The sequence below is a fragment of the Eptatretus burgeri genome, chromosome 5 (assembly GCF_056783735.1).
Source record: "Eptatretus burgeri isolate ZD-2024b chromosome 5, Ebu_testis_v1, whole genome shotgun sequence".
Classification (NCBI taxonomy): Eukaryota; Metazoa; Chordata; class Myxini; order Myxiniformes; family Myxinidae; genus Eptatretus; species Eptatretus burgeri.
In genome coordinates this window covers 4,923,203-4,947,741 of record NC_140965.1, presented here as the reverse complement: position 1 = coordinate 4,947,741, position 24,539 = coordinate 4,923,203, and the positions used below count along the sequence as shown (strand labels likewise).

At 45.1% G+C, this 24,539-nt stretch overlaps 1 protein-coding gene across 11 annotated transcripts in view; it reads right to left on the bottom strand.

Annotated features, from left to right (window-relative positions):
* Window positions 1–2,157: 2,157 nt before the first annotated feature.
* Window positions 2,158–24,539, bottom strand: part of LOC147025745 (RNA-binding protein Musashi homolog 2-like) — a 203,108-nt gene continuing 180,726 nt past the window's right edge. For all 11 annotated transcript variants that reach the window (XM_085880447.1, XM_085880442.1, XM_085880448.1 and 8 more), the window contains 2 exons: window positions 14,549–14,619; window positions 2,158–2,687 (listed from right to left, as the gene is read on the bottom strand). In XM_085880447.1, coding sequence (XP_085736573.1) covers window positions 14,578–14,619 — 42 coding nt within the window. In that variant the 3' untranslated portion in view covers window positions 2,158–2,687; window positions 14,549–14,577. The remainder of the gene's footprint in view (window positions 2,688–14,548; window positions 14,620–24,539) is intronic.

The window sequence follows — 24,539 nt, the reverse complement described above, 5'->3', positions numbered from 1 at the left end:
CAATTAAATAATAACAATAATAATAATAATAATAATAATAAAAAACATCCAAGCAATTTTTGCTAAAATGCTGCAGGTGCTCGCTCTCTGTGACATCACGCAAGCTGTAAACATACAAAGTGCGTGAGGAATGGTCATGGAGCAAGCACGGTGGAGAAAGATATTTAAAAAAAAAACAAAAAAAACAAATAAATCTCATCTCACCTCATCTTCCTTTAGAGTCTCTGGCTAAATAGGCTACACAAACAAACAAAGAACCGTTTTTTGTTGTTTTGTTTTTTTACACATATGAGCTGACAAAAAAAAAATGCATCCTTCCTGGTTTTTGAATAAAAACAAAAAGAAAAAACACATCCCCTTTCAACAGCATTGCGCAACCACAACAGAGGAACAATTTAAATATAGCATAATTAGTCTAATATCATCATCACCGCTGCAGGTTGTGTGATGGTAGGGTTATGCAGTTATGTGCCATCACCGTCATTCGCCAGGATGGGAAAGACGGGTATATGTGGCGAATTATATAGAAAACACACGCACACACACACACATACACACATACACACACACACACGGCACACGACGGAACAAGACAAATACAGCTTGGCTATATGTATATCCCAAAGAGGATATCCAGTGATAAAAACTCATTTTACTTTCTCAAAAACAAAGTCGAGGCTCTGGCTTTACAGCATTACCATTTTACCCTTCGTCGTATTTCATTTCCTCTCTCATTTCCACGCTGTAGTCTTCCCAAAAATCGGTAACACTGCTGGCTGCCCTGGATTGCTGCGTCGGCACCCGGAGAGCAAATATGGGACAAACTCTTTTTCAAGGCCCGGCTACCGCTCCCGACAGCCGTCCAGAGCACCAAAAGCCATTGGCGGAACAAACGGTGCGTTTACCGCGTACTTCATGTGCAATTAAAAAAAAAAATTCCCGTTCCTTTTGTTCACAGTGCAATGATGGTATCTCTCTCCCTCTCTCTCACCCCCTCCCTCTCTTTCTCTCCCCCTCTCTCTCTTTCACTATTATTACTAATTATTCTTAATATTATTTTAGCAATGGTAAAAATAAATAGCCTCAAATGGACCTATATGCTGATAAATCAGTAGCACTGAGGTATTCAGACACAAACCTTCCCACACCAGCTGCACACACTCACCTCCAATCACAGCATCAGGTTAGAGAAAGAAAGGTCACTCGATTTACTTTTGACACCAAAGTGTGGCTTAAAACGCCCAAGCAATTGGGGACGGCCAATTTGCTATTCTTTCAAGGCGACGCCAGCGTCTTTGGGAATGAAAGGATGGTCTATCTGAAATTCCAGGACCAAGATGGAATGCAGAGTCATTTGCACCAGTTTTGTCTCTCAACCTGACATGCAAGCACCTGCACCTTTAAAGAATCGAGCCAAATGCTGCCAATGCAGGGCTGTGAGAAAGCAATCAGTACAGCCCATAGGCTGAAAAAGACCTTTCCTTCGTACCATGGCGGACAGCAGAGAAAAAAAAAGCACGCGCACGCGCGCGCACACACACACACACACACACACACACACACACACACACACACACACACACACACACACACACACACACACACACGCACACACACACGCACACACACACGCACACACACACGCACACACACACACACACGCACACACTTGCATCAGCCTAGCTGCTGTTGTATTTACATATACCACAGTGTATCTGCTAGACAAACACCTGTCAGTTTGGAAAATAGCCTTTTTTTTTTCTTAAAATCACCATCGGTATCATAATCATCATTATAACGATTCCAAAACCACATACATAGCTTGTTTACCACCAAAGCCTAATATTAGAAAGGGTAAGTTAACACTACCTAATTGCACTAGCTACTTTCAAATCCCACACTCATCCCTGACTTCAATGTCAACTACGTCTCACTACCATCACTACCTGCTCTACCTACAACTGTTGCCAAAGCCATTTTCATCCCACCCACATCCTCTTGCCTGATGTGGGCAGAGGAAGAGAGAGGAGGAAACAAACTGCCCCAAAGGACACAATATGTCCATTGGGCAAGAACATTACAACGATTAAGGACAAGGGAAGCAAGGTGGAAAGGAGTGATCAGGTAAAACAAAAAGGTAGGGGTTGGAGAGAAAAAGGGGGGGGGGAGGGGGCACAACCCCACAGCAAAAAGTCTATACAACCGAAATGTCAATGTTAAAACGCTTAAAGCAGATTTTAAAAGAAAAGCAAGCAAGCTGGAGATTCTAAGTTAGCCCTACTCTAAAACATGGTAAGGTAATAAAAGCATTAAGCGAAACAGCGAGAACAAGAGAACAATAAACAGAGAAAAAAAATTATTAAAAGAGCCAGGACTGGAAAGTACCCAGACAACGGTCAAAACGAGAGAAATTAAAAGGTGTCGTTTGGGAATATATATATATATAAAAAAACAATAATACAAATGGAGAGAATTCAGAGGTGAAGCAAGATGGCTGCTTGTGCATGTGTGCCTGGCGGTTGAGTGCGCCGGTGTGGCTGTATCTGCTGGTGATGCTCTTTAGTGCTTTGACACCACTGGAGTAAGGGTCAGAGGGAAGGAGAGGGTGTCAAGAAGGTAGTTGACCATCTGACCCATTTTCACCTCTCCCTTGCCCACACTCCCCATGCTCCATTGCTCTCCGGTGCCTGCAAAGTAGTAACAACGTTTTTAGTCAGCAGGTTTACTTCTCCGATACAGCAAGGCAGACACAATGGACAACCTAGGCCAAACCTACACCTTTGTCCAATCAACCACTTTGGTGGCAAGTGCGGACAAACCAACTCGGCATGCATGGAATTGTTTGACCATAGTTTTTGCAAAGTACAAAATTAGATTTTTTTTCTCCCAACTTGCATGCATTTTTCAGCAAATCAAAGACCCACAAAAGACAGTATGTAACTGTCTCCTCAAAATAACCAGTAAATTAAAGAAAGCCAACTTACTGTTTTGTTTTTCTTGCCCTCCCTTCCCCACCCCTTCCAAACTCCCTCTTCATCAGTTAGATGTCGAGGTGTGTAGTGTTTGCTTGGTACAACAATATTTTAATTCCCATCCTAATTTACCCCGAAGGCATTATGAGCATAAGAGTAGCTTCCGGATGTTAATCAGTTTCAGCGACTGCTAAGTGCAGGAAAATGGATGAGCATGAAAAGTTAGGGGCAATGTCGTCTCCAAGATGGCGCCGAGGACGAGGAGAGGTGGTTTCTTTTTAAAGTCTGGGTGTAAACCTTGCATCTCGGTGAACATGGACAGAAGGCAGTCTTGAAATCAGAAGTTGGAGTCAGCAGTGTCAATAAATAAAATAAAACGGCATCATAACAACAACCACGGAAGCTTGCACTGAAACAATTAGGGAATGACAGGAAACTGCAGTGGCATGTCGATGGGCAGAACAGAGAACGAGACCGACTGTGATTGGATCCGTCTCTGATGATGTAGCTATGCAAGTCAGTGAACGTTCTCTTCCCTCCGGCCCATTTGGAACTCAAAATTCTCATATTCCCCAGATCGTCTCCTGCAGCTCTCCAACACCAACCTGTCTGACCAACAACAAACCTCGCTCTGCTGTCACCTTTTAATATGGGTGGCCCAAACATATGGGTTTTCCAATGGTTTCCACAGTGTTCATTGTCCAGGATCCCAGGCCAGTGTCATTGTCCATTTTGTCATCGTTGCTTGGCCAATGGCCTTCAACGAGCAGTCCTTTGGGGGAGTGGTCTTCTGGTGAGGCCTTGCATAATTGCCTCACCCTCAATGGCATGCTCCAGGAGCAGCTGCATATGGTCCATCATTTTTGCACTGCATTCATATTTGCACCATTTTAGCTTCCACATCCTCATCTGCTGGGTCTACTGTAATCTCACACAAAGCGACATCTTAGAACTACACAATACAAATAGTCTCATCCTTAAACACCTAAAATTCGAAAATTACTAGCACCATAAAAACAATGTATCAAAAACCTATTTATTCCAAACACAGCAAACAAATAATGAAAAAGAATTAAATAAAAATCTTGTTTTTACAACAGCACCAATGACTTCATTTGCAAGCTGTGGAAACAGGGGAATACGAGATAAGAGGAGTGTCAAGCATTGCCCACAATGTTGAGAATACACCAGCTCAGTCGAAGCCAAGGCAGAACAGACTCCATCTGTATCTCTTTCAGTCAAGTCTCAATACCCCAAACCACGTTAACGCTGTCTACTCATCCTCTGTTCCCTCAATTCTGCTCGTACCCTGTCTCACCACAAGAAACCCTGCACTCATCTGACTGCGCAAGCAAAGCAATTGCAAGGAAGCAAGTTGCTTTCTCCGAATTGATAACCAATCCTTTGCCGGGAGCCTTGCTTTAATCAAAACGACCCGTGACCTTACCACGTCCATTCTCATACATGCTCATATCCACCGAAGGGACACTATTTCTCTGTCATGATTCCAGAAATCTCCATCCTCCAAGACCTGGTGACAAATTGCTCCATGTGCCTCCAACCAACACTCATCTACCGTTCTTTCATCTTCCAAAATCTCACTTCATACAATTCTCTCGAAGACAAAGCCGAATGTCTGTATTCCGACTTTGGGTTTGAACCATCAACTGAAGGTACAGGTGCTTTCCCCAAAGGCAGGATAATGATTCCAAATGTACATAAATTACCTCTTTAGCAGAGATGTGGTGATAAGCTGTTTTTGAACTTTATTGCCAATGTTGCATAAACTTTGGAAAGTGTAATATGTCTGGACCTTAATAGCCTGTAGTCACACCAGGCGATCTCACCCCAAGATGCAACTGAGAGATCCGATTCGTTAGTATCAAATACAACATGCAAATGGTCATGTACAGTAGTCTCTAAATTTGAATGCAAACTAATGTTTCTTTCAAAGATGACTTTCTGACTTCCCCCACTCTCATGATCAACGTGTGGCTCCCAACGGGATCCTCAAATCACTCACTCCCTGCCAAGATTGAAGTGCCTCAAGGCAGTCATGAGCCAAGCACTGCTCCTAATCTTCATCATCGATCGTTCTTCCTCTGGAAAATCTTATATCTCTTTGTTGATGACTCCACCATCTGCGTAGCATCTCCCATTCCTCTGATAGGCAAGTATCAGCCTCTTCTCTGCAGACATTGATGGAATCACGAGTTGGTCCAACATGAGGAGTCTTTCAGTCTTGACAAATCTCACACGGATGCACCATACTCTGTCACTTCGGGAGGACCATCTGGTGAACCCTTCCATTGACTTCCTTAACAAACCTCTCAAAGAAGTTGAGTTACTCAAACTTTTGGATCTCACCATCAGTGATAACCTTTCGTGAGCTAACCACATATATATTGTTACGAATTTGCGCCCGCCGGCGTGCGAATGGCCGCTTCCCACTAATAGTAGCCACTCGCCCACCGGACGGACAATTCAGTCGTGACGTTCCGGAACAATGCCGGAACCCTGTCACGGGTGGGTCTTCAACCCCACCACAGCCTAGCCAATTTTCTACCCGCGCAAAATAGGGTCAATCGCCGAATATCGATATACCTAAGTACCTGCGCGGGTAGCCAACCGGGAGACAGTACCTCGACGCAGGTTGGACACGAACCGCTCAAGCGGTCCATTCCATTCTTCAGTGATAACCGAGTGGGTATTATCGCTCGACCTCGCCGGATCCGATTCTATTTAACGGGTATTTAAAACCCAACTAATATTCCGAGATGCAAGATGGCATTTCAATGGGGAGAAAAGAGGACGCAACGAAGGGGTTACATTCACACAAGCACATTTATTTTACACGTATGCACGTATGTACAGCCATGCAATCAATGCGGGGGGGGGGGGGACAAGACACGAGCAAGGTAAAAGCACTACAAACGACTATAACCAATTTATGTACAGAACTTACACAGTTTTTACTTACAGGACACGGCGCCACCAACATTCATTTGAAAGCAAAACCCAAGGAAAATAAAAGACTACCCCCACAGACAGGGAGTCAGACAGGGTCCATAGACCTTTATGGCGTGGGACTTGGCAGACCGAACGAATCCCACGAGACCGTTGCAGGTTACCTGCACCCTCGTGGTGCGATGGTGGGCGAGTCGCGACGTCTGTCCCCCACGGCAGCTAGGACAGCCGCGGCTGAGCTCGGCCTTCCACGGAGCCGGCGAGCTCTCTTCGGCGCTCTCCACACGGATGCGCAGGCTTGCGCGACAGAGCTGGCAAAGTGGCGCCTCCCGTCCGCGTCCCTGGTGCCACGCCCAGACTCCCCACCGACTGCGAGCTCCGACGACTCGACCCGAACCACCGAACCCCAAGACTCTTCGAAGACCAAGACGACAAAGAAGAAGAATCCCATGCACCACCACGAAGAAGAAGACAAAACAAAGCCCCTGAGCTGGCGTCCTGCGCGCCCTTATATCCCTCAGTTCCAATGCCTCGCTCCTCCCCTTTTATCGCTCCACCCACCTTCCAGCTCCTGCAGGAAGCTTCCAGAAAAGGGGCGTGCTCTCTTGCCCCCCCCTCCCTGCGCGCCTCGCGGGGGCCGAGAGAATAATTCTTGGCACAGGTCCAGGGAGATTCATTCCCCCAAAATCAGGCCCCCACATTTTTTCACCTTTGACCTCTGGCACAAATCGCACCTCCCCCATACCAAAGCGTGGGAAAAGCAGGAGGGAAAATCCGCGCGCCATCGGTAGAGAGTTGTGGTCTGGTTCGTGGAGAAGGGGATCGGCAGTTGGCGTAGTGGGGAAGGTGGTTAGGTGATCGTGGTTGTTGTGGTTTGAAGCGATCGTGGTTGTTGTGGTTTGAGGCGATCGTGGTTGTTGTGGTTTGAGGCAATCGTGGTTGGTGTTGATCGTGGTTGTTGTGGTTTGAGGCGATCGTGGTTGGTGTTCATCGTGGTTGTTGTGGTTTGAGGCGATCGTGGTTGGTGTTCATCGTGGTTGTTGTGGTTGGTGGTTGAAATGTGGTTGGTCCAAAATAACGATCAGAAAAGAAAAACACTATCTCAAAGATCACAGCCCTGTGCACACGAATAATTCCCATTAAACAACGGTGGGGAAATCTAACTGAACACAGACTTATCGATCTAACTGAACTGCAGACCTTTATGGTGTTCTGCGAATTTCCACAGCCATAACAATATGTTGGCCTCCAAAGGCAACCGCCGACTGGGCATCCTCCATCGTCTTTTCTTGGTACATCTGAACTTTTATCTCCCCACAAAGCTAGGTTTCATAAGCAGCTTGATGGACTGCTACTCTCCCCTTTGGAATGGCACCGCTGCCTCATACCTTTGGGAAATGGCGCTGCTGCCTCATACCTTGCTCATCACCATGGAAACCAAGGTCTTCAAAAGCATTGGTATCTTCACAGACATACTTTTACATCAGAGACAGGATTGTGGTCTCCATCTTACAACCCCTGCCCTTTCCGTGCTCTGTCCTCCTTCCCTCCCCCCACCCCCGGATCTGCAGGGCACATGCGGTTCCCCAGTAACTCACTTCTGATGAAACTCCCAAAATCCAGACTCACATCTCACCTCGTCATTCATTCCTCTGTTCTGTCACCTATGGAACCAACTTCCTCAGTCCGTTCAATATTATTCTTCCTTCCAGTGCTTCAAGGCAGCTGTTCATCATCTCAGGTCATCCCCTGTCTATACCCATGATCTTTTATACGCTCATTAACCCTCCCAAAACCCACCCATTTCCGTGCTTCCCTTCGCTTCTTCACCCTCCTCTTCAATTTATTTTAGGTGTTGTTCCATTTCTGCGTCTTCCCTAGTATTTCCTTCCTCTTCTACGATTGAGTGTTTGTGCCTGTATCCAGTTTGTTCACCTCTTGTGTCCTCCAACCCTCCCCTCATTCTCCTAGTGTCCTTTCTTCCTCCAGATCTCCTATTTTGTACCTCTACCCTGCCAGTTGGTGTGTTCCACCTGCCCCCTCCTGTTTCCACTGTTCTTTTTGTTCTGTGATGTCCTGGTTACCATCACCAAAGGAGAGGGTATTGCATTTGAGTCTGTTTTTCTGTCTGTCTGTTTGTTTGTCTGCACAGAACTTTGTGTTTTTTCTCTGCAACTGCTTGTCGGATTGAAACAAAATTTCACCATTGGTGTGACGACTCATGTAGAATGTTTCAATGACAATTATGACGTCATAGGTCACTTGGTGTGGCAGCCATATTGGAAAAACGGAAAAACTTTGGATGTCTGCATCTCTGATACCACACAAAGGACAAAATAGAAACTTGGCACACAGCAAGTACTCCTCATTGGGAATGAGCACGATTTTTTTTAATGATATCATAGGTGCCCTAATAATGGCGACATAATTGCAAAGGGAGAATGCCACATCCAATCACTATTAAATTTTTTGAGGGTCATCCAGGGATAAAATGGTCCACAGAAAAAAACTTTCATGACATCATTGGTCACATGATTCGGCAGCCATATTGTAAAAAGAAAAACCTTCAAAACTCCTCTGAAGTGGCTGAACAGATCGAGGCGAAACTTTACAAGTATGACTGCCTGTCCATGAGGAACAAAAGGTTCACACATATGATGTTATTGGTCACATGGTTTGGCAGCCATAATGGATTTCCCCTAAAACCTATAAAAATCTTCTCCAGAACGGCTGGACAAGTCGAGGGGAAACTTCACACAAATGTTCCCCACGCCATGAGTGTACAAGTTTGTTAAGGAATAATTGATAGGTCACATGGTTTGGCAGCCATATTGGATTGAAGAAAAATATTAAATTATGTTTTCTCAGGAACCGCATAATCATTTGACTTGAAATTCACATTTATGATATAGTCGTGATGGGTAATACATGTTTTAAATTTCAACTTGATCGGACACATGGATTCACATGGGTTCTTTTTTATTTTATTAATTAGGCTCACTTGGCTGTGTCTGGATGGTTTTGAGGGTAGAGGAGTAGTCGTTGAAATGTGAATCCTATCCAGGTTCCTCCTGATGACCATCTTTGCTTTTTTGTCTTGGTTGGGTTCCTTCTTATTACTCCAATGCAGGACTGTTCCTATTTGGTCTTCTGTACCGACTAAATAATGAATAATAATCAATAAACATCATGGGTCAGGGGTCAGGTGTCCGATCAAAGCGAGACGTCTTGGTACCCGGTCATCACTGCCAGCAGTTATAAAGTTGAAGTTCTAATTATGTCTCATTAATTATGTAACACACCAGTAAACAAACGCCATGCAAAATACACCACACAAAAGTAGTCCTGGTGAGGGTCTGCAATCTCTGATTGCTCTTTTTCTTGTTCTTTCTGTGTTGCAGCTCCTCCACAAGCCGAGACTCTACTACAAATACAAAGGGAAAAATCTGGCTTTCCTGCTAATGAGAGAGAATGAGAGAGAAAAGGAGAGAGCAAAAGAGAAAGAGAGAGCTCAAACTGATAATTTATGAACAATAATTATGAAAGAAAACACACACACACACACACACACACTTTACTGACATGGAACCTGATACAATGAGAGGGAAGAAGAGGGAAGGAGGGAAGAAATAAAAGCAATGGGGGTAAAGTAAAAAGAAACTCTGACCACAAGAAAATGGCATGTTCCTGCCCATTAGAGTGGTGGCCTTAATACTATACAGCTTTCAGGCAGCCAGATCAATGCTTCTGGACATTGAGCAGCTTGTATTCGCCTCTTCTGCAAACCGGGTGCCACTGGGACCAGATGGAAATGAGCACAAGAAAGGTCGAGGTACAGCTCATCAGGGCGAGGTCAAGATCGAGGCAATGCAAAGCGATGCTTTCCAGGCACCAGATCTCCTCCCCCAATTTTATTGGGGTAGGTTGTAGCATGCTGGAAGGACCAAACAAACTCCATCCCATCGGTATTGCTCAAAGGCCTGGTGGTCACCCCAAGGGAACCATGGGATACCCTTTTTAATGAATAAAACAAATATAACAGGAGGTGGGGAAGAAGGGGTATGAGATCCGTGGGACACATGGCTTATACTCCATACCCATTATCAACTGAATGTTCACACATCTAGAAAGTACGCACATAGATGTGACAATATTTACAGGATCACAAATACATAACGGGGGCCACCACTCCTTGAATATTAATACTATGATCTTCTTCTTCTTCTTCTTCTTCTTCTTCTTCTTCTTCTTCTTTCGGCTGCTCCCTTTAGGGGTTGCCACAGCGGATCATCCGTATGATCCGCATAGTGATATGGCACATGTTTTACGCCAGATTCCAAACCTGGCGCAACCCTGGTCGCCTCTTACGACACAGGGATATGGTACACCTATTTTAACCGGGGTATACACCGGCCCAGTACACTGGTACTCATTTCGCCGACCTCGGAAGGATGACAGGCTGAGTCAACCCCCTGGTGTATTAATTCAGTGGCCCAACGGGGCTTGAACTCAGGACCTTTTGGATCCCAAGCCGCTGCCCTAACCACTGCGCCAACACCAGGCTATTAATACGATGATACGTTGAATATTAATACGATGATACGTTTCAATATTAGTACAATGAACTTGACCAAGCCAATCATCTGCGTTTCGAGTCACAACATCGTCAAATGGACATCAAGAAATGATTGAAAGGAATGAATGAAAGACAAATCAAAGTCACAGTATGGATACTTCACATCAAAATACCATCAGGTCAGGTCAGGTATAGGAGCATGTGCTGGAGCAGCGTGTCGCTGCATCCACTTTCCGCCGGTACTCCAGGGGCCTCCGTCTGGCCATCCGCCAAGCAGATTCCTGTCCCATCCCCATCTCCTTGAGATGCTGATCAGCCTGCAACCAGGAGGCATGTGGTCAGCCCATTGGCCTCCTGCACTCATGAAGCTCCCTTGCTGAGAGAATCTGGTGAGCAGGATCAGCGTCAGGAAAACGAGCCAAATGTCCAAATAGCCACAGCTGACGCTCACATACTATGCAGGTAACAAATCTCATTTGAGTCTCTCTCAGCAACCGCTCGTTGGACACAAAGTCCGACCAGCGATAGCCAAGGGTTCCCTGAAGAGACCTGGTACCAAAGCAATGAAGTCTCCGTCTCAGATCTCTGGTCAGAGTCCAAGTCTCACATTCATAGAACAAGACTGGAAGCACCAAGGACATTAAGACTCGGACTTTCATCCTCCTGCACAGATACCGACAGCGACACACCCCCATGATCCAGTGAATCCATGACTCCACAGGCGATACCCAGACGTCTATTGACCTCTGGCTCACAGCTGGCAGAGACATGAATATCACTGCCAAGGTAAGTGAATCTCTCCGTGACCTTAACATCTTCACCACAAACAGGTACAGACAAGATAGCAGCATCCAAGATGTCATTGAAAGCCTGGACCTTAGTTTTGACCCAGGAAACCTGTAATCACAGCGGCTTCGACTCCTCATTCAGCACCTCGAGGGCCCCCAATAGGATATCCAGTCTCCACAAAGATGACTGCATCATCTGCAAAATCAAGGTCAGAGATCTTGACATTCCCAAACGATGCACTGCAGCTTGATCTCTCCAACATCCTTCCCAGAATCCAGTCCATACAAGAGCTGAAAAGTGTGGGGGCCAGTACACACCCCTGACGAACTCCAGCAACTGGAAATAAGTTGGAGATGGTATCACCACATCTCACAGCACTCTCAGTACCAGAGTATGGTTCAGACATCAGATTGATCAGTTTTGGTGTCACCCCACGAAGACCAAGAATCCTCCAGAGGACATCCCGATTCACTGAATCGAACGCTTTGCAGAGATCAACATAAGCTGCAAGCAGCCCCTGCGGAAACTCTCGTCTGCGTTCGGTGAGGAACCGAAGAGTAAGGATACGGTCAATCATCGACTTCTTTGATGTCAAGCCTGACTGTTCTGGGTGCTGGTGCTCAAGCAGATGGTGGTGAACCCCATCAAGAATTATCTGAGCAAAGACCTTGCCCGGCACCGAGAGCAGCGTCACCCCTCGGTAGTTGTTGCAGACCTGACGATCACCTTTTCCTTTCCAGAGAGGGACAACAAGGCCCCTTTTCCAGTCAGTTGGGATGATGCCTGTTTTCCAGGCAGAGCACAGAACTGCATGCAAGGACATGAGTACAGCATTGCCACCAGCCTGGAGAAGTTCAGCATGCTATAGATCCCAGGAGCTTTACCCAATTTCAACAGGTTCACCGCAGCCCATGTTTCCACAAATGAAGGTGGATCACAGTTGATTGGAGGGCCAGCATAGGGATAGTAACACCCCTGACATCAAACTCAACAGCTGGTGGATCAGCCTGATACAGCCACCCAAAGTAACCGGCCCAGCGAGCCTTCACTTCAGACTCCTCTGTCAAGAGCCCACCATCCTTCGCTCTAATTACAGTACACCGAGGGATGGGCTTGGAGGAACGCCCTACGGTGAGATACAAGACATCCACTGTCAACATAAAGGATGGTGGTTCTGAAGGCACTCCACAACTCTTCAGAATTCCCAAAAGCACCCAGACCCCCAATCCCCACTCAGCCTGTTCACGAACTCCTCAGGTACCCTCTCATCCTTGAGCTTGCCAACATCCAGCCTAATCTGGGATGATACCATTCTCCCAGATTTAAGCTGAAACTTCAGAGTTGCTGCAAGCCTGTGGGCTGGTATTAAGGAACTGAGCACTCCAGTAGACCCTGCACTTCTGGATCATCCTCCGGTGACCATGAACGAGCACATGGTCAAACTCCTTTGCCACACCACTAGCATTGGAATACCAAGCCCAGCAACGAGCCTGTGGGCGCTGAAACCATGAATCAGCCACCCTAAGTCCATAACTTCTTGCAAAATCAAGGAACTTTGTGATATTCTGGCTCAAAGTTACAGTTGCCTGGGGACCAACACGTCTCATAACCATCCCTATCAGTTCCAGTCGATGCATTGAAATCCCCCAAGGCTAGAAGAGTATCTCGCCTGGGGCACTGATCAACCACAGACTCAAGCGTGGCATGGAATGCGTCCTTCACGGTGAGATCACTCGCCTCAGTCAGAGCCTATACAGAGTCCAGGAAAATGACACCCAAGGAGTGACGAATCCTTTGTCTCATGATACCCTATTTGACCAGTGTTACCTCAATTATCATTGGACTTTGCTTATTGGACACAGCTCCAACAACTCCTTGGGCATGGTAACCATCAGAGCAACCAGACCAATAGTAGTTGTAACCACCCCCCATGATCTTGCCACTATCAGAACCTCAGAGAGTGCTGCAATACCGATGTCCAAAAGCTTCAGCTCAGATGATAAGAGACAGGTGATCATCCTCTCTTGGGGTTGGGAAATTCCAGGCACTCACCCAAAGGGACCGCTTCAGGTTAACCCAAGGAGACCGCTGTCTGGTGGATGACACCTCAGCACCACTCTGCCACACACCACCATAATCTGACCCAGGAACATTACCCTGTGCTTTTCCTCCTCTCATCAAGGAATGATGATCAAGGAATTTTCCTCCTCCGCTTTGGGGGTCCCCAAAGCTTTGCCCCAATCCCGTCATCCAGTGAGCTGCCCTGCAAAGGGCAGCAACACAGGAGGTACTCCCACAGAGTGGGTTTTCAGTTTTCTCTGCATTTGTGGGTTTTACGGAATGAAGTATTGTACAGTGGCTGGAGTGCAAATCCTGCCACCAACCTCCTAAAAATAGTAACCCAACTGAAGGAGGATGTCCGCAGACACAGTTTGGCACCACAAATGGATGGCCGTTGGCTCACAAGGAGCTCCTCCACCCTTTGACAGGTTTTGTTTTTAATCCTGCTAGGTGTCCACATCCATACACCCTCCTCACCAGAAAATCTGGTGGGGGAGACTGTTTAGCCACCGACAACCCAACCAGTTATAAATACCACCAGTAATACAGTATGTTGTTCTTTGTCTGCATCATTTCCCCCCCCCCCCTAAATGAAAAAATGTAAATACAGCAACATGTAAGTGACTTTACCTGCTGGTAAACAGAATAGATAATGGCTGAAACCATAAAAATGAGGAATGACAAAATATCTTCCTTTTACCCTCTCTTTGAGGTGGAATAATTTCACTTTTGAGTGCAATTGGGCTCATGTGCAGGTCCCGTTGTAGATGGGGCCAGTCGTTCTCTCGAAGTTGAGCGTTCAAAATATCATTCAAGTTCCAAGCTACGATTATCAATTTTAAATTATCGTCGGAAGATGTGCCGGGTACTTGTTTCCGATGTCTTGTCATGTAATCGCTCAACCAAAATAGTGATCAAGAAACTACCAGAGCCCACAAAGCAACATTCAAAATGACACTCACACATATCCCCGATTGGCAAATATCAATCAGCGATGTTCGCACATTTATCAGGGCAATTTTAGTTATTTTGAATAAGAGCAATCACGAAAATTTAGCTGAAAAAGCAAAAACCTTCCTCACAAAGTAAAGACAAATACACATTATTTAATGTGTTTGTTTATCCCAAAATATTCCCTTGCACCAACTTTTAGCAACAGATATATGAGAAAAGGTGGTCGTACCTTTATGCAAGCTATAGCCTGCCAACTTTTCAATGGTATCCGTTTGTAAAAGCTGTGGCAATCAGAGGACCCTGTGACATGGGAAGGATTTTTAAGGTGAGAAAAAGGCAGCATTGTCAGTAAAAGCGATTTATTTTTCAACAATCATCGTCCCAATGATAGTTGTTAAAGGAGGTCTACAATCTACACAAAATATGTGCATAAATAACTGCAATTTTAAACATTGCCCACAAACGAGCAAAATAAAATCCTTAAATCAACGACTTTTTGTGGGCCTTGGATAGGATTTGCAACTTTATAGATTATTACAAAATCAATGTTCAAACAACTGCAACAGCATCATTAGGAGTGAAAACTACATCCCATTTCGCAAGCAAAACACAACTCACAAATATACAATTAATTAATCATATTCATGACCTGCATCTTATGAAACCAAGTTACAGTAAAATAATTCTTCACTTAAAACAAAATAAACACAAACTGACCTCATTCCATCAAAGTTAATCTTTGCTGAGAAGAAAATGAAGACAATATGCAATCAAATAGTCACAGGTGTGTAGTACACATTTTCAAAATGCAATGAGTTGTTATTTTAAATACAAAGTCTAGGCTCAGGGATGAGTGAGGCAACAGAGGGTAGAAGAGGGTAACATACTGATATAGCGGCACTGGGCCAACACATGGATGCAACAAAGGGACGAACAAACACGAGGCCAGAGAAAAGGGAAGGGAATGAAGCAACCTGCAAGCAGATGGGCAGGGTTGATGAGGATAGAAAAGATCATAGGTAAGGATGAAAGATGACCTGAGGTGGTTGTGATGTAACGAAGTCTTAATGTAAAATGTAATATATATATATATATATATATATATATATATATATATATATATATATATATATATATATATATATCTTCTTCTTTCGGCTGCTCCCGTTAGGGCTCGCCACAGCGGATCATCCGTATGATCCGGATAGTGATTTGGCACAGGTTTTACGCCGGATGGCTTTCCTGACGCAACCCTCATCACCTCTTACGACACAGGGATATGGTACACCTATTTTAACCGGGGCATAAACTGGGCCCAGTACACTGGTACTCACTTCGCCGACCTCGGAAGGATGACAGGCTGAGTCAACCTCCTGGTGTGTTATTAATTCAAGCGGCCAACGGGGCTTGAACTCAGGACCTTTTGGATCCCAAGCCGCTTCCTTGACCACTACACCAACACCAGGCTATATATATATATATATATATATATATATATATATATATATATATATATATATATATATATATATATATATATATATATATATATATATATATATATATTTACGGCTGTGGAAATTCGCAATACACCATAAAGGTTCCTTAGATCAGTTATGACGCTAAGTTTATGTGCAGATAGGTCCCCACCGTTGTTTAAAGGGGATCCTTCGTGTTCACCGGGCTGCGACTCTTTGAGATAGCCGTTTTTCTTTTCTATCGTTATTTTGAGCCACCATTGCAACAAACCTCCACACAAACAACCGCCACCACCAACTACGCCACAACACCAACCACGCTCACACCACCCCCACAACCACCACCAACGTCGCTCTCAACAACCGCTTCCGAATGGCAGAACAAAAAGCACTAGTGAAGCCTGTGGGGTTTTTTTCCCGCCTAATTCTCCCGCCTGTTCTTCCCCGCGCTTGGTGTGGGGGAGGTGCGATCCGAGTGGGGGTCAAGGGTCATGTGAAGGAGGGGTCTGATTTTGGGGGAATAATTCCCTAGCCCCGAGCCAAAACTGACTTTCCTCGTCCCCTGCACGGTGCAGGGAGGGGGGAGCGAGAGGGCACGCCCCTTTATGGGAAGCTTCCAGAAGGCAGGTGGAGCCAGAAACGGGGCGGGGCAAAGGGCGGAGCCCCACTTTACAAAAGGCGAACAGACGCGAGGCTCGGGGTCTCTTCTCGGTTCATGCTGGCTCGTTCGTTCGTGATCTCGTGGCGCTGGTCACCCCTTGGGCTTCTCTTCTCCCTCCCTCCGTTTGGACCTCTTCGTTTGGACTCTTCGTTTTGGGCTTCTCTCTCTCTGGTCCTGAAGCCCCTTCTGCCCTTCAGTCTTTTGCTTGTTTGGTCGTGGGTCGTGGAAGCACCAGCAGCAATGCCGGAGAGAGCTCGCTGACCACGCCAGGGGCCAGAGGTCAGGCACGGCTACGCAAGGCCGTGGGGAGTCGACGTCGCGACCTGCACACCGTCGCGCCACGAGGACGCGGGTAAGACCCTTCGGTCTCACGGGACCCGTTCGGTCCTCCAGGTCCCGTGCCATAAAGGTTTACGAACCCCGTCTACCTCCCTGCCTATGGGAAGGGTTTTCCTGTTGTTTTTGTATGCATGCTGTGGCGCCGTGTCCTGCCAAGTTGAAACTGTGTAAGTAACTGTGCATGTAAATTGATCCTTGCTTATAGTCGGTCGTATTGCTTTTGTTTTCTATTTCTTGCTTGTAAAGTGCATGATTCCTTGCTTGTGTTGTGTGTGCAATATGTGCTTTAAATAAATGTCCTTGTGTGAAATGTATCCCGTTCGTCGTCTTTTTCCCTTTTGAAAGTGCCATCTTGAATCGCAGAATAAATTAGTAGAGGGTTTCAAACACCCGGTAAAGAAGAATCTGAACTGTCGAGGTCGGCGATAACACCGCTCGGTTATCCCTGTAGTACAGAACGAACCGCTCAAGCGGTTCGTGTCCTAAGCTGACCTGCGGCGTGGTGCAACCCCTCGGTAGGTTACCCGCGCGGGTATTTAGGTATATCGACATTCGGCGATTCACCCTATTTCACGCGGGTAGAATGCGGACTGGGTTGTGGTGAGGTTAAACCCCCACCCGTGACTGGCTCCTGGCGGTAGTTCCAGGAGGGTCATGACTGAATTGTCCATCCGGTGGGCGACGCAGCTGCCATTAGACGTATGCGGCCGATCGCACGCCAGGCGGGCCAGAATTCATAACTATATATATATCTTCTTCTTTTGGCTAGCTCCCGTTAGGGGGTCGCCATAGCAGATAAACCGTCTCCATTTCGCTCTATCCTCCACATCTTCCATTGACACTCCAACCACCCGCATGTCCACCCTCACCGTATTCATGCACCTCTTCTTTGGCCTTACTCTTCTCCTCCTGCCTGGCGGCTCCATATTCAACATCCTTCTCCCGATATACTCCGCTTCCCTCCTGTGCACATGTCCAAACCATCTCCATCTCGCCTCTCTCACTTTGTCTCGAAACCGTCCTACCTGTGCTGTCCCTCTAATATACTCATTTCTTATCCTCTCCATCCTCGTCACTCCCAACGAGAATCGCAGCATCTTTAACTTTGCCACCTCCAGCTCCGCTTCCTGTCTTTTTGTTAGTGCCACCGCCTCCAAACCATACAACATAGCTGGTCTCACTACCGTCTTATATACTTTCCCCTTCACTCTTGCAGCTACCCTTCTGTCACAAATCACTCCTGCAACTCTTCTCCAACCACTCCATCCTGCCTGCACTCTCTTTTTCACTTCTCTCCCACACTCTCCGTTACTTTGGACAGTTGATCCCAAGTATTTAAACCCATCCACCTTCCCCACCTCAACTCCTTGCAACCGCACCATACCACCACCCTCCCTCTCATTTACGCACATGTACTCCGTCTTACTCCCACTGACTATCATTCCCCTTCTCTCCAGTGCGTACCTCCACCTCTCGAGGCTCGCCTCAGCCTGCTCCCTACTCTCCCTACAGATCATGTCATCCGCGAACATCATAGTTCATGGAGACTCCAGTCTGATCTCGTCCGTCAACCTGTGCATCACCATTGCAAAGAGGAAAGGGCTCAGAGTCGATCCTTGGTGCAATCCCACTTTTACCTTAAACCGGTCCGTCATTCCTACCGCACACCTCACCGCTGTCACACTGTCCTCATACATATCCTGCACGATCCTCACATACTTCTCCACCACTCCTGACTTCCTCATACAATACCACAACTCCTCTCTTGGCACCCTATCATAAGCTTTCTCTAAATCCACAAACACACAATGTAACTCCTTCTGGCCTTCCCTATACTTCTCCATCAACATTCTCAATGCAAACATTGCATCAGTGGTGCTCTTTCCTGGCATAAACCCATATTGCTGCTCACAAATCATCACCTCTCCTCTCAACCTTGCTTCCACTACTCTTTCCCACACCTTCATAGTGTGGCTTAACAACTTTATCCCTCTGTAATTTCCACAGCTCTGCACATCACCTTGTTCTTGAAAATCGGAACCAGTACACTTAATCTCCACTCCTCCGGCATCCTCTCACTTTCCAAGACTTTATTAAACAATCTGGTTAACAACCCCACTGCCATCTCTCCTAAGCACTTCCATGCCTCCACTGGTATGTCATCTGGGCCAACTGCCTTTCCACTTTTCATCTTCTTCATAGCAGTCTTCACTTCATTCTTACTGATCCACCCCACTTCCAGATTCACTATCTCCACCTCTTCCAACCTTCTCTCTCTCTCATTTTCTTCATTCATCAGCTCCTCAAAGTACTCCATCCACCTTCTCAACACACTCTCCTCGCTCGTCAGCACATTCCCATTTGCGTCCTTTATCACCCGAACCTGCAGCACATCCTTCCCAGCTCGGTCCCTCTGTCTTGCCAATCAGTATTAATTGTTATACCGATTAACAATATATATATATATATATATATATATATATATATATATATATATATATATATATATATATATATATATATATATATATATATATATATATATGTTCCACCCATCTTTTGCCTGATGCATATTCATGTTTTGCGTGATGCATATTCATGTCTTGCCTGATGCATATTCACGTTTTGCCTCTTGCTTTTAATTCATTCAGATTCTCCTTAGCTGCTTAAGGTCAGAGAATCTCGGAATGGGCCACCTAATGTTCCGTGGGCACAGCGTATGGACCTTGGAAGGGTGATAATTGGCAATGTATGTCTGGAAGGCATCCATAACCCTGAGCGAGTGGAGGCCTATCGTACCCACTTTATCGAAAATGGAAGACCATCAGTCTGCTCGCCATGCCCTAATCGTGTCACCGTCAAGGACGTCATCCTGCCACATTGTCACGTACCTTCAGGCCAGCTCTTTGGAGATCCTATGACCACAGAGCCTATGATGACTGGGTTGGCAGAATGTCTAGCGAACAAGGGATGATGATAAGCCGCGTCACTCCAGAGAAGACAACTGTTTTCTTGCGATAATGGACGATGGATTCTTCAGGAATGACAATGGCAATTGGGTCGCTTCTTTGCCCTTCAGAGACGATGTAAAACTTCCAGACAATTGACCCCTTGCAATCAACCGCTTATTTTTGGACCATGGAAGTTTCGCACCCGTCGTACCAGGGGCAGTGTCTCCTATGGAAAATGCTGGACCGTATTATTTACCTGTATGTCAACAAGAGAAGTCCATGTTGAAGTCACTGAGGAGATGACTGCATAATCGTTTATCAATGCACTGCACTGCTTCGTGGCTATCTGTGGGCCTGTTAAAACCTTACTTTCAGACTGTGGAAGCAACTTTGTCAGAGCTCAAAATGTGCTCAATGATATCCTGAAGGAAATGGACAATAGGTTTATCAACAGATACTTGATGGGCAACAAAGTTGAGTGGAAGGTCAACCCCCCGCCCCCCACACTCCTTCATGCGTCGCATATGGGTGCAGTGTGGGAACGAATAAACGATGTCTGTCAAAAAATCCGAGACGCGATTCACTTGGAGACAAAAGTTTCTCTAACCCACGAGCTACTTACTGGTGGAGGTATGCACTATTGTCAACGCTCGTCCAATTGTACTGGTATCTACAGATCCAGACATGCCAGAAATCTTGACACAAGCAGCACTACTTACCATGAAGACAATGCCTCTTCATGCACCATCAGGTGATTTCGGTCGTCCCAGAGACATCTTTGGCTATCAGTGGCGACATATGAGGCATTTGGCAAATACCTTCTGGTCATGATGGCGAAAATAACATCTCCTGACTCTGCAGCCCGTATGCAGTGACAAGTCAAGAAACGCAACCTTTGTGTCAGTGCTATCGTTCTGCTGAAGGCAGATGCTTACAGGAAAACTGGCCCTATGGATGCGTGATTGAGACATTGCCCAGTGCAGACAGTTGGGTTCGAAAAGTGCGAATCCACACCATGAAGGACAGCAAACCCCATATCTACCTGCAACCTGTAACTGAGGTCGTACTGCTTATACCAGCGGTGGAAGAGTGAATTCCTTTTTTGTGTTTTATTGATTGTGAATTTCATATTTTCATGTTATTTTCCACTATGTCCCTATCTGTTAGCCATAGTCTGGGTCATGAATTTAGTGACTGTATATGGTGTGCTATGTAGTCAGTTTATTTCATTTTTGATGATGTTCAATAACAATTTGACAATGTTTCGAGCCAAGATAGCTACCCCGGTTCTCGTGTTCACATAATTCTCTTTGCTCAATCAATTGCTGTTGTGGTTTACACAAAAACTAGGTGAGGCATGTGATGCAACCAAGTTTAAATGTAAAATGTATATTTATGTTCCACCCATGTCTTGTGTCATGCGTATTCATGTTTTTCCTCATTCATATTTTATGCTCCACCCATGTGTTGCATTATCTCCGCTGGGAGGGGCGTGGGGGTGTTGCTCTTCCCCATCTGGGGGAACAGTGTAGTTGTGTGTGTGAAAAATCAGAGTTTTTAACTGTCACACTTGGTGTGTTTTAAAATAAAGTGAAAAGTGATTAAAACCTCTCAGTGTCGGTAAGCTGCCTGGGGCATTCATTCTTCAAAGAATCTGGACACGGAGGCCGTTCCAGGATAGTGGCGATGTATTGCCAACTTAAAACCCTGGAAGGAAGAGTGAAATTGAATACGCAGACTGAGGAAGGAGGTTCCACAAGCAGATGAGAGGTACACGGAAGTAGTGGTGAGCAGTGAGCCTGAAATTTTGGAGTTTCACTGAAATAGGATTGCTGGAAGAATGAATATATCCTGGCAGGACTGAGGGATGAAAGAGCAGTGGGTGCAAGAACTGAGGAGAGGCAGTATAAAACAGAAAGGTCAACATATCTGTATGAGAAAGCAACAGTAGCTGTGCTTCTCAACCTATCGAGGTCAGCAGAGGGGAGAATTTGCTGCTGCTGCGAGTCTCGTGTTGGTGCCGGTGAGATGAGTAATTGCACGGTATAATGTGGAGTCATCTGCAAGGAAGAAAAGGGTTTTTTTCATAGTCTCAAACAGGTCATTAATGGGGAATGAGATGCTGCCTTGGGGCACTCCAGCCTCTTCTAGGAGAGATGACAATATTCTTTTGAGAGCCATGTGCCAACTACACGAGTGAAGGAAGTCAGCATGCCCAGAAAGGTGACCTTGTATTTCAAAGACAAAAAAACTTGGCAGGCAGAGTGGCAGATTGTGTTCAGAGACCTAACCCTGACTACTTGCTTGATATTCAGGGCATCATTCCATTATTGAGAAACAATCAGCAGAATATCCAACGTTGAGTAGCCAGGATCCAAACTGATGGTCAGATATTGCGCTGTTGGAAAAAAGTGAAAAATTGTTAGCTGTGACAACGGATTCCACAAATTTGCTTATTATTGGCAGTAACCTCATTGGCCTGTTGTTGAGAGGATATGATTTGCACCTTTCTCCTGTTTTGAAATGATGGCAGTCTTCCAAGCAGATGGTATATGACCTAAGGTGAAGAAGAGGTTGAAGAGAGCAGACAGAGGACAAGCAAAAGCAGCAGAGCACGAGTTGGAGAAATGATATTTGGGACCATCACTGAGGCAGTCATGGCTAGCAAGAACTTTATCTACTTTCTTGGGTGAAAAATCACCATATCCAAGAAGCAGTGGGTATGAAGGGGTAAAGGTGAGGACAGAGAGATTGGTTGAATTTTTAAAAACAATTATTCTGCTTTGTCAATTTGCAGGGGAGATCTGTAAAATAATCTGAGATGAATTTGACAGTTCAAAAGACTATTTAAAGATTATAACTTGTGGGTGGCCAAAACTGAAAAGAGAATTTGTTTTTCTCCTTGCACACAAAAACAAACCAAAAAACATAAACAATGACATAATTATCCCCATGGAATAATAACAAACTCTACTCTTCCATGAGCCTTGACATATATATATATATATATATATATATATATATATATATATATATATATATATATATATATATATATATATATATATATAATTATAATTATAATTATAGAGTTCATAGAACACCTTCCCACATGCTATCTTGAGAAACAAGGACATGGGTGGAATCTACGAGCGGCAAATTATATTGGTCGTGATGACGTAAAATGCCGTAATATTTTGTCCAAGGACTGCTAAACGGAAGGTTTTTGAAAGTGTGAAAAAGGTGATTTGCATTTTACAGTGTTCGAGTATATAATTCAATGTAAATAAAATGAAGATTTTAAAGGTTGTAGAAAAAAAAATTTGGAAGTTTACCGCCGTTGTTGTGTCTTTTACACCACCAAATTTAATAAGTTAAATTCGTTATTTGTGTCTTTTATGATGTCCTTAAAAACATGGTTTCCTGTATGGAATGATTTTCTATTTTATTCGACTGCCATGCAGGCAGGCAGACAGAGTAAAATATCCCACTCTTCTCTCTGTACATGTGTGATCTGGACAAATTCAGATCCAAAGTGATGCTAAATTACAGGTTTGTTTTCCGATTCATGTCCAAAATATAGCATTCAATTTTAATACCGATCGAGGTGTTCCTCGATCACAAACTGATGCGAACCAATTGCTTCACCCACTCTTGTGGAAGAGGCAGTACACTGAGGGACGTAACAGACAAAAAGAGGCTGATGCAAAACACGCATGCACGGGTTGGACGAGTTGGATACAGAAGGAAATTCCAAGGAGGGAAAACTGTAAAATTGGAATGAGGAGGGATCTTGGTGGGGTTAACGAGGGTAGAAAATATCATGGTTATGGATTGGGGACAATGTGAGATGGTGGTCAACAGCTGTCTTGAAGACCTGGAGGGAAGAATAACATTGAATAGAATGTGGAAGCTGATTCCACAGGTGAGAGAAAAAAGAGGAACAAATGATTGGAGGGAGCAGTGGTTCTGGATTTGGGCAGATTCACGAGGAGGGGGGTTGCTGGTGGACCGTGTGAGCCCTGCAGAAACCAAAGCACGGAAAGAGCAGAGGGTGCAAGACCAGGAAGGATGCAACAGAAGACAGAGAGACCACTGACCAACAACTTCCACAATTTTATCAATATTAAGTGATGTGCGGTTCTTCAAATTGGGATCTGCTTCAAAGTACTTGCGAATAATGCCGATTGCATCTTCGGGAAGTATAGATGTAAACAACGTGATTAGTCTGATGATTACATCACATGAAACAATAGTTTAATACCCATTTAGCTTCGGGTTCCTTCTTGGTCTCCCGTTTCATTAGGTTGTTCGTCTTCTCCACAAAGTCCTGGGTATTCCTCACGTGAAGCTCGAATTGTCCTACTAATGGACCCATAACGTTCATCAATAACATTATATTAACTGTCATAAATAAATAAACAAAATAAAAGTAAAAAAACAAGAAGAAATTCTTAATTCAACTTTAAGTGAGTGTTAGACTCGCCCTTTTTTGCCTCCTGCGTTCATTTTGCTTGCATTCCATGCCTGTCCCAAAAGGTCCAGGAGTCTTCTGAACACAAGTGTACACAATTTGTTGAGGTAAATTTCCATAATGAACAGGTGATGCCTCTTATTAATCATCATATCAAAGGCTCGCCGCTGCAGCTTCCAAATAACATAACCAAGCTGGAGATTTGAAGTAAAGTGTTTCTACGTTGTTTGAAAGTAGTCAGCATTTTGAACATCAACGGTTAGTAAGAGGAAGTGGCAGCCAAAAATAAATAAAACCATTAGAAGGAACTGAAAAGG